The 11911-nt window shown below is 40.7% G+C and overlaps 1 protein-coding gene across 1 annotated transcript; it reads right to left on the reverse strand.

Annotated features, from left to right (window-relative positions):
• Positions 1–202: 202 nt before the first annotated feature.
• On the reverse strand, positions 203–11597 carry Piga (phosphatidylinositol glycan anchor biosynthesis class A). Its single transcript, XM_085837913.1, has 5 exons — positions 10801–11597; positions 6098–6230; positions 5469–5601; positions 5119–5325; positions 203–2498 (listed from the first exon to the last, which is right to left on the reverse strand). The coding sequence occupies exons 1-5, from the start codon at positions 11516–11518 to the stop codon at positions 2232–2234; spliced, it is 1458 nt and encodes a 485-aa protein (XP_085694039.1). The 5' UTR covers positions 11519–11597; the 3' UTR covers positions 203–2231.
• Between the last annotated feature and the right edge of the window lie 314 nt (positions 11598–11911).

Genomic DNA, 11911 nt, shown 5'->3' on the forward strand with positions numbered 1-11911 from the left:
GGGAGGAACAAGGGCTTATTGGAATCAGGGGACAAAGGTGCAATTGAACTTTCGATTTCAAGAATACAAAAGAGCATATATTCTAGAAATAAAAGATGACAGAGTGGTACATTAGACAAAGGCCACTTCCTCTTTTACTAATAGACCAGGCAACACATTAGATCCACTCAGCAAAGGTGGAGGAGGGGTTAGTCCACGAGTAACATCCTGTCCACAAAATAAGACAAACTGAGACAAAAGTAAGACTATTAAAACAGCGTTCTCATCTTTATTACTGGACATGAGCATGTTTTAGCACACTGGTTTCATGTGTATGACATCAAAAGCAACACAGTATCTTTCCAACGATTCCTCATCCACACTAATTTCATTTCAGATAATTATGAGTAGCACAGTGGAAGAGTGTTCCCACGTCCTGACCAGTACAACACTGACAACTAAGGTATCCAGGAAGCCTGAAAATGGTTTCTGTCAGACAAATTTTATTTTTACTTGTTCAAAAAAGGAAAACAATTTTAATTCATAAATTACATATTTGCCCACAAGAGCAAATTAATTTTCAATTCTACGTTCATCTTAAATAAAGAACAACTGAAGCATTTAATGATATTTTAATAAAAGCTAGAAGCAAACATAGAAGAAATAATAGTGTAGAATAAATACAGCCAAGTGTTACACATGCCTCAGTCTACCATGGATATTGGCACTGTTAACCTGTACGCCTGTCTCAGCGCATAAAGATTTAAATAAGACTGAATGGTTTGGACAAGATCATTTTCTCCAATAAAAGAAGCCCTAACTTCTATATTTTAAAAATTACTCTCTACTCTATTTATGTTTCCATAGAAACCAAACACAAATATATCTCTTTTATATCTGTGGCAACCAAGTAATAGGCATGTTAAGATACTCTTTTAAAAGTTTTGCAAATGTCACTAAAAAAACTCCTGTACAGAATCACAATACTGACAGAATGGAACACCCACAAGTGGCTCGCTGCTCTCATTTTAGTCTGTTCCACACACAAACCCGTGCGAAAGAGTTCAAAGGATTAATAATACCTATCACATACAGTTTGGGATTTAAAAACCCATGGCTCTGGAAAACCTTAATTACAATTGAGAAATTCCACCCACAAAAAGCCTGCGAGCTCTGCTGAGTTTCAGAATTAATACGATATAAATAAACCATTCTGGAGAAAAGCCTTTCCACACACTGGCAATACTTATCAGAGATCGGCTAGACCAGAGTGACAGGAAGGGGCTTCCACAGAGGACAGGAAGAGCAGCTGGTTTTGAGATGGCACACCTGTTCTGTTCTGCTTAGAAACCATAAAGGCATTTATGGAGGACTGAACTGTGCACTATAAAAGCAGAGGGTTGGCCAGCACGAGCATCAACAGTTGTATCGGTCGGTCAATCCATAGAACGTAAAAAGCAACAACACACACGCACACACACACACACACAGAGAGAGAGAGGAAGATAAGGGCTCTTCCTAAGAGAATGCATATACATAAAACAGGATCAGAAAGGTACTTGGTGTATGCCAGTGATGATTTCCTGTCATTCAGTAGCTTGAGCATTTCGCCATGTAGACAGTTTTACCACTCCTCGTTAACTAGTCCTTAGTCTCAGGAACCATCTAGGTCAACTTTTCATACACAGCAGGTGTTCAAACATGCTGGCAACCAATAGATGGTCTTGCTCAAGAAATCCGATGGCATGGATCCCTTGAGTGGACCCAGTAAGTGTCTAGGAACATGACTTCAATGATGTCCAGAGAAAGATACATGACCTTGCCTTAAAACAGTTCACATAACTGTTGTACCTCCCTAAAGAAAGCGTGTAAACATCTGGTGAATGTGGATTAATGGTATAATGTGAAAAATTGGCCAAAAACAATCCAGAAACATTTGGCCTTTCAGCACCCAAGGCTCCCAAAATATAATGTTAAAACATCTCTGCTTAGGGGATCTCAGTAATCTGGAAAATGTCCTACCTGAGTGGCTAAAACCATTATCCCCTAAATTTTAAAGAAGTGCAAGGAGTTCCCACACTCAGGAATTGCATAAGTGTTTATCTTCTTTCAACAACAAAAGTGAACCATACAGAGGTAGCATAATTTACAAATCCAACTCTAAAGCCCAACAACAAACGAGCAAAATTCCTTTCAAATGCTAACAGGACTATTGCAAGTATCTAATAGGACTTGTTAACTTGGGCTTGCTTCTACCTGCTTTGGGATATCTTATCATTCTCATCTCTTTTCTTATCACGAGGCCATTGATGAGTCCAGGCTCTCCTTGGCCCAGTAGCATCTATTGCAACATCAATGATAGAGTCTGGAGTCATCCACTGCAGGAAAACGAGGAAGAGATAGCTGAGCACGGCCAGCAAAGCAAACATGTAGCCGGTCACAGGGCCACAGTGTGAGATGAGCCTGTCCAATCTCTTGTGCATTGGCAAAACAGTTTCCTTCGACACTCGCTCATACACCTGCAAGAGAGAAGGTGACAATGAGCGAGCGAGCACTCCAAGCCACCACGTGCCTGTAACAAAGGGTGACCCGTGACCCACACTGACCGGGAACAACTGGCAAACCTGAGTAGAGACAAATCACCCATGTTTGCTGCTATTTAGAACAATGCTTACCATTGACTTAATTCTGGGCTGAACAATGAGTGACCCATAGAACAGGTGATAGTCACCTGACTACTGGAAAACCAAAGTCCTCTAAGGTCAGAAGGCTTTTTCAGTAGGCACACTGCTAAGCTGGGCTAATGCCTTGACTGGGTGGAAAAAGCGCTCATAAATGCCTAGCAGACAGCACACACAGTCACCACACTGGGCTGCTTATGGATGGTGACACTATAGAGAAGCAGGAAGAAGACAGAGCAAATGTTGAGCGGCAGAGTAGGGGAAGACAAAGTGTAGTGTGCTGAGAACAAGGAGTTGGTGCCTAGCTTTGTGCAACCCCGTGGATGCCACATCCTGGAAACATTACACATGCAAAACTGTTTCCTTGTAAATTCGAGAAAGTCACAATTGTCGGTGCAAACTCTTCTGGGGGAGGGAGGGTCAGTAGCCTTTACAAAGCAACCCTAGTGACACTTTAAGTACAAACATTCTAATCAGAACAATGCTGAACGCTGAGGCTGGTAGATTGTAACTGGAAAAAAAAACCGCATATGCTCATAGCAGCAACTCTCTTAGCACTTTTTTTTTTTTTTTTTTTTTTTGACCTCAAACTCACTAGATAGCTGAGCATGGCCTTCAGTTGTATTTGGTCACCCGCCTCCAGAGTGCTGAGATCACAATTTTCCTATTTACTTTTCTGAGTAACCCAATCAAACTAGAAGGAGCTGAAAAGGATCAAAGTGTCCTCGACTTAAAAGACAAAATAATCTGGTTGTCCATCTTACTCGAGGTCACCTAATTTATTATCTTAAGGAATAAATCATTTACCACTATGGAGGGAACATGGCTATTAGAGATGAGGAGTTACTTTTTCTCTGTTTGTCTGGCCTTCTGAGATAGGGCAGCATAGAACTAGCCTGGGACTCACTGTACAGACCAGTTGGACCTGGAACTCATGGCCATCCTCCTGCCTTAGTCTTCCTAGTACAAATCATCATGCCTGGTTAGATTCTTTTCCTTCCTTCCTTACTTTCTTTTTTTTTCAAATATGAACTATGAATTAGCAGAGATTATGAAACATATAACATGCTTTACTATTATCTCAAAGCATAACTACAAGAAAAAATATTACAAAAATGCTAATTAGCTCCTTTAACACTGACTGATAAACTGCTTCCCAACAGCTCAGTCTTTGGAGGTTTATAAGATGACAAAGTCAAAACACAATTTACAGAGCTATGATTCTAAATCAGGGCGGAGTCCAAGATCACCAAAAAAACCAGTCTGGCCAAATATTCCTGCCAACCATAGTCCAAATTGCACTTCTGTTCCACGAGGGAGAAGTCAGAATTTAAGGAGTGGTTGGGGAGGTTAAGAGGACACAAGGATGGAGAATGTAGTCTGAAGAGGCTAGCCATGTGATTCTGACATGCTTCCCCACAGGCAACTGGTACCCAGCCCAACTTCTAGAAAAAAAAAGGTAGCTATTTTCATAACTTGATATACGTCTTCAGTCAAAACTATGTCTGCTTCCAATACCTCCTACGTTAATGAAACATACATCCTATTGTCCTGTTTTAGAAAGAGAATGCACGTATAAGAACTTGCATCTCAAACCAAGACATTTTCTCCAGGCTGGAAACCCACTGCTGAACCATATTTAACACCAATAACATAAACCCCAAGTCTAAACTACGAGCCCTCCATGCTCCGCTTGCCTGTCTTTCTTGTACAGGATTTCCACATACTAAAAAAGTGAGTTCTTTCCTTCAGCATGGCATGTGGTAACATGAGGACAAGAGGTAGACACAAGGGGGACCTAACAGATGAAATGGAGTAGAATAAATGTTCCCTGAGGCCAGGATCAAGAAGCAGTTGCCACAAGCTTCCTCTAGGAGATCCGTCAAGCCTGTATGTGTTCTTGGACATTCCCTGTAGCTGCTTTCCTTCTTACCGCTGACTACTTGTTCTTAGTTTCACATATATTTTGAATTCTAATATAGTGTCAATCAACCTAAAGTTATGAAAATATTGTCTGGAAGAATATTAATCATCAGCAAAAGGGCTACTAGAGTTTCAGGAAGCATTCTTAATTCAACATTCACAACTTAGGAAGGCACTACAATCACCCACCATTCGCTAAGAGACCCCATGTGCTGTAGAATTAACTATAAATAGCCCCAACACAATGATTTTATTTCAAGTGCTACAACTTCTAGAAACCTTTGCAACTTCTTTAGAAAGAGTTTAATGAGACTAGGCTGTGTTGTTACTACCTTCAGAGTCCAGAGGCAGTAATTTTTGTCAAAGATTAGTCTAGCATATGCATCACGCCTGCTGCATAAATAATTACGTTCATTTGGTAGGACTCAGACACTTACACCAAAATGCAAAAGGCAAGCTGGCCTGCAATAGAAAGCAAATATGCACACAGAGCATCAAGGAATCTGAACAATTTTCTTCCTGGCACATGACTTACCTTTTCAGTTCTCTCTGCCACGTTCCGCCAGGTGTAGAAAGTCTTCACTACATTGTGGATATTTTCTGGAGCTGGCAATGTCCCCGACTTCACTTGGAAAATGGCTTTTTCCAGACCGTCACACAAAGATTTTACTGAAGGCTCGCAGAGAATAATAAGACTTTCCGGAAGGACTTCGGGAATCCCACCAACTTTTGTGCTGACGACCTTAAGAAAACCGGAGAGCGCAAGTGAGCCACCAGACTCATTTCTCAGGAAAAGCAGAAGACCAAGCAAGCTAAAAAAATGTATTAGTTTGGCATGGATGACAAACACAGAACCCCACAAGAAAAGCCCTTAAAGTGTTTTACCTGCAAACCACAACTGGCAGCTTCCACGATGGCCATGCAGAACGCTTCAGTGAGGGAGGTGTTAAGAAAAATGTGTCCTTGAACTAAGACATTTCTAACATCCTTGTGTTCTAAAGCTCCCAAAAGCTGTACCCTAATTTTTGCAATAAGAGAGAAAGGAGGTAAAAAAAAAAAAAAAAAAGTCATGCCACGAAAGAAATTTCATTTCTAAGCCAAGTCTGTCATTGTATCACTCTTTTAAGTATCACTCTTACTGGAACTAACATTGCCGTCCACCTCAAAAGCTTAGATGCGGTCAGACCCCAGTGTAATAGACACGACTTTAGGAACCTGTTGTGTCACAGCTCATATGATGCAATTCCAACCTTTGCAAAACTAGTTCGTGCTCAATGACTATTACATTAATTTGTTTTGTTTTGTTTTATGACAGGGTTTTTCAATAAATGGACAACAGTTATATATATATATTCTGTGAGCTTTCCTATTTGATAAAAGCTCACAAAAACATGCCTTCTATTTATTTGCATGCCTCTTATAAATTGAAGCAGGCGCATACCTAAATCAGGCATGTAGTCAGAAGCAAACAACTGCCAGTTTTACACCCACAATGACTTGGTAGCCACGAATACCTGTCATGTAGTTGGTATCTTTCCCGTACTTCTTCCAAAATGATTCTCTTTGGTCCCTCTCCTCCAATTAGGAAATGTAATTCTTGGTATTTCTGACAGAGTTCAGGTATTATACCACTAAGCAAATCAGTCCCTGAAATTGTAAGGTTGAATATTAGAAATATTAATATTTAACATTAAAAAATACTCATCAGAGTCCTTGAGAATCCACTAGTTTTAACTATCAACTATCACTAGCCACATGCGGAAAATCATTTACTAACTGCCATCGGTTCCCAAGTAGAACACTTGGAGACACAGGTTCTAACATGCACTGCTACTGACACATACCCATATCATGAACAATCCTGTTTCAACTTTGCAGCCTTTAAGCCATTCACTTGTTCATACAGCCTACGTGGAAAAGTGCTATTTAATTAACACGGCTTCTCCAAAGTGCACAGCTGATTAGAAATCTAGGTCTCATTGCAGCTCTTTTTGTAGCTTTTAAAACCACCCCACCCTCTCATTATGGCCTAGTAACTGCAGAGACATGTATACCTAAGGTCCAAGGTCTCCTGCTATAAAAACCAACAGGTCTATGATTCCACTTCCTGCAACAGGAAAGGGCTAAGCCACAGTCTAACTACTGCCTTCATTTTGTTCAGAAGGCAGTTCATACAGAGAATTTCACAATGAATACCAGTAAATAAAGGTGCCAGGGCCTTAACTGTAAGGTCATTATAGTCCATAGACCGAAGGCTATATCTTGCTTTTTTTTTTTTTTTTTTTTTAAGAAAATGGTTTTCATACATCATGCAAGTATAATCTCAGGGGACATAAAGTCAAACCCTCCTGGTTGAAGGAGTGAGTAGCTATTCAAAGCCACAGCAGTACTGACACTATTGGGGAATTTAGTTCATCAACAATTGCAAACCATACACTCAAAAGTAAACATGAAATAATCTACTGAGCTGGGTTTATTCCATTAAAAAACATACATGTGTACATTTGCATATGAACACAAACTTCAGTTTCTCCCCCCCCCCCAACCTGCCTCACCATAGGCAAACCAATTATAAGGCATGGTGGGAGAATATAGGTTCTGGATTTTCTTTTCTTTTTTATACATCACACACCTATAGCCTTCATTTTTTGTGGAAAGTGTGGATAATGACAAATCCCTAGAGCTTTGCATTCAGTCTTCTTAATCTAGCTACAAGGAACAGTTGGATGCTGGCTGTGGTTTTAGGCCATTGCCCAAGCACACTACCCAGCAAACGCTTTGGTACCTCACCACTCCTGAGTTTGTGCTCTCAGGATGACCATCCCCTGCTTCTTTCAAGTGACCACTAGGGATCCAAAGAAATATGTTTCACAAATTCTACCCGAGCTGCAGACAAAGCAAATTGCTTTATTCTTTACACTGAGATATTGAGCATACAGACAACAGCACCCAGTTCTGTGCAGATGACTTCTTTTGGAACATTTTCTGCTCTCAGCTTCTGACAAGATAAACCGTAACGAAATCATTTCTTCCAATGATTCTTTCCTTAATAAGTAACTAATCTATTGTGAGCTTCTAAAGTGGCCTATGTCTCTGGAAGCTGTTCAACATTTTTCCACTTTGTGCAGTCACTAATGGATTTTCAAAATGATTGTGTACACCAAAAATATATTCAGACATATGTTTTCTGAATGACGAAGGCTGGCCATTGGTTGGATAACCAGGAAGTGGCTTAGAGCCACTTAATACTTAGCTCCCTACATTTCCCCCTTTTCCTCCTTTAAAGGAAAACATCAAGTATCCACTCTTCATGAAAACAAAAATGAAGCAACCATCATAGCTACATTTACTGAACTCTCAGTTCATTTACAATCTACTTCAAATGCACTAGGTCATTTAATTCTGACAAAAACCTTATACAAAACTAAGGCAGTCATTGTATTATTATATATTCTAGTAATACAGCAGGTTTTCTTTCCTCACTATAAAACACAAAACCGACAAGCTTACTGGGGTAAGATTCTAAAAAGGACTCTAATACACGACACACAAAAGGACTGCCAATCACATTCACATAAACCACACAAAAACACCTCTGAATCAAATTGACTTTGCACAGCCCTCGCCATGTTCTACAAAATGTTCAGATCTGTTCTAGGATACCAATGGCTAGACTGCGGGTAGGGATACAGGGAGACCTTATCTCAAGAGCTGAACTCGTTTGTGATCTGTTACTTACTGTGTAACCTTGGGCGAATTACTTACCCTCTCTGAGACTGTTTCTCTGTCTGTTACATGCAGGTAACATCTACCCTACAGTTGTTGGGGTAAATGAGGTACCGTATCATGCACAGGCTTTAGCAACTGCAGAATACAAATGTTAAGTTGTCATTACCACTACAGAAAGTATCTGGGGGTGCCTGCACCCACAGAAGAGTGGGGAGCCCCAACTACATGGAAGGAAGAAGACTCAGAAGCCAGCCTTTTCTCCACAAAAGCTGGGCAAGGAGAACATAACTTTATCCTCTTAATCTACATCAATGGGCCTTGCACATCTGGTCCACTGAACATCTCCCAAGGGAATTACCCTATTGAGAAGGAATAGATCATTAATATAACTAGTCACACTTGAGCCATCGATGTGGCCATTCCTCCTCGTGTTCCATTTTGCAGGGCCCCTGACCTATGGAGAAGGTTCTATAGATTATCTGTTGAGTTCTTGAACTGAAAACCAGAAGGGGCCAGGCAGTGGTAGCGCACGCCTTTAATCCCAGCACTCAGGAGGCAGGGGCAGGCAGAGCTTTTTAAGTTCAAGGCCAGCCTGGTCTACAGAGTGAGTTCTAAGATAGCCAGGGCTATACAGAGAAACCCTGACTTGAGAGAGAGACAGAGACAGAGACAAACAGAGAGAGAGACAGAGACAGAGACAGAGAGACAAAGAAAGGCAGGCAAAAGAAGAAAAGGAAAGGCCATAACTTTGACGCTAGCTCTGACAGTTAAAACACATAAGATAAGGAGCATGTTTACCCTCTCTCTGTATGAGTAAATGTGCTAATCTTCAGTCACACACACATCATTCTTTCTCATTTATCTCACCAATGTAAGCAATTTACTAAAAAATAAAGTTGGGCAAAAGTTTTAAGGTTATAATAAATACATCACCAATATCCCAGCAGGGGTTTAGAATACAGAATTACATTCATATCATCTTGATTAAATATGAAGACAGGATTTCCTTCACCCCAGAAAATGTAACTGAGTTCAAGTTTTCTACCCAACTCCACTTACTTACTTACAACCTCCACCTCCACTGGCCATGCTGACTCCTGAAGAGACATACATACTGCCACATGTCCCCGCATAGCCTGTTGGCATTTCTGCACAAATTCAACCAATACCCATTTTCTTTATGACTGTGTTGAATAATTTAATTAAATAGTGCATAAGCTGACAAGTTTCTATGAAAGCTAAATAGCTTGAAAAGCCAATAAATGAACGTCAAGGAAAAAAAAAATGCCCTGTCAGATGAGAGTTGATCTAATCTGGAGTAAAACTGAAAGCAAATTAAAAATCCAGCACATTGTTTCCAACCCTTTAGCCCACTCCCACCCCTTTAAAGGAAACCCAGAGTGGCAACCATGCAATAGGACACAGGCAGAGTCAGTGAGCTAACCCTCAAGTCCTAGAGCTCTAAACCAAGCTCTACAATTCAGCATGTGCTCAAATGCTTAAAAGGCAAAGAGTTAAGGGGGATAGGTAGTGTTTGTTACTGCCCCTCACCTGCACATGATATTTCTCATTATTGGGCAGCTTTTCAACTACTATCGGAGAGACTATTTCTATGTTAATAAGCAGGTTGTTTCAAATGTGTACTAAACATAAATGCTACAGTGGAGACCATTAGGGCCACAGAAACTCAAAAGTCAGCAATGAATTACTAAATACTCCTGAAATACAGACGGACTGCGGTGGAGGGGAACCTAGGCAAAGATCTTCTTAAGAGCTGTCTCTGAACCTTCACAAGGTTCCTCTTCTGACCTAAACAAATGAAAAACGGACACAGAGCTATTAAGTAACCTGTCCTAGATCGGCGATAAGCCAGGTTTTGACTCTGGGCCACCTATTCCTTTCTTTTGTCACTTGACTGCTGATATTAGTGCCTTGCATAAGAGTAGATAAAACCAGGAAGCCATAAGATAGCCATGGGCCCAAAAAGGCCCACTGATTCTGAATATCGTGTACAGGTGCATGAAAGACAATGCATGAAAATAGTCATTAGGGCCATCTCTGAATGACACCATCACAGATGTGCTGGGTGAGCTTTGCAAACACCTGCAATAAGAAGCCATTACTTCTGCGATCGAAAAAAAAAAAAAAAAGGCCACATAGCACATTCTTACCTGCACAGCCATCTCTTATTTTTTTTTTTTTTTACAAAGATCTGATTGGAGGACATCTGGTCAATGGTTTTCTTTTGTTCGGGAACCATTACAACATCAAAGGTTGGGCAGCATTTATAGCCACTCTATCCATTTCTCTTCTTAGATGTATAAACTGATTATCTGACCTTCCCTTGCAAGAGTTACCCGTCATTTTAAAGCCACCATACAGAATGAAAAGACAAGTAATCATAACATACAAGTATTAAACAGTTTCCGACAAGAAGTGAAAAAAAAAAAACAAGCTGTCAATGCAAAGTGAGCTACTATGTCATTACCTTTTCTGTAAACAAGTCTGCTGACAACAACAACAGTTATTACACTATCATGCCTCCTAAATGGGTCTGGAGTGAAGTCAGTAGGATCTACAGCGTTAGGAATGACGGACACTATTTCAGGATTCAGTGCTGCTCTGAGTACAGTGTTCTCCTTACTAGTGTAAGAGACACAAATGATGTGGTTTGTGTCACAAAGAGACACAGTTAGAAGCTTGTTTGTAAGCACCGAGCTGACATCAGCAAATCCGAAAAGGGAATGGTCTGTGAAGACTGTCTGAAGCCCCATTGTCTTGGCGTGGAAGAGAGCATCATGGGCCATGGCAGAGAAAGAACTGTGGGAATGGATTATCGTAATTCTCTCCCGAACAAATATGTACCTGAGCAATGGCAGACTGTGAAAGAGAGTCGTGGCTGTAGATTGGTTGTACATGACTCTCAGAGGCAAATAGTAAACTTTGAGGCCATTGGTGAGGTAACGGATGCCCTTTCGATTTCCATAAGCATGGGTGACAGTTATGACCTTGTGCCCCCTCTCAATGAGGCACTGAGAGAGCTGGTAAATGTGGCTTTCCACGCCTCCCATGTTTGGGTAGAAAAAGTCTGACACCATGCATATATTATGGGTGCAGGTCCTATCGTCGGAAAGGTTTCCAGAGCTACCCGGGGAAGGCGACACTGAAGGAGGCTGGCCTTGCCCACCTCCTCTTCTACTGGCCATGCTGAGGTGGTTCAAGCATCAGTTCTCAGAGCAAGCCAGTTAAGAAATGTGTCTTCTGTCACCTGAAAGAGAAAAGCAGGACATCAGCTCAAAACTGCATCTCCTTTCATATCTCAGATCCTGTTAGAAATAGTTTTAATGTTAAGGCATATTTTTAAAGTTTTTCACTTAGAAATAAAAGCAAAGCACACTATAAACATATTCATTTGAGAACATTTACTTGCTTAGCAGGGTGATGCCATAGGACAAAAAAAAAAAAACTGATATTCTGCAATGAGCTGGGAACTGAGCTGGGAAACTTGTCCACTTTAAACGCTGTGTCACAGTACATAATGGTTTGCTACAAAACCAATTCTTTCAAATAATTAAACATCCATTTCCCTGCTTCTCTTA

Source organism: Mus caroli, unplaced genomic scaffold (assembly GCF_978045245.1).
Source record: "Mus caroli unplaced genomic scaffold, Mus_caroli_1 scaffold_5, whole genome shotgun sequence".
NCBI classification, from domain to species: Eukaryota; Metazoa; Chordata; class Mammalia; order Rodentia; family Muridae; genus Mus; species Mus caroli.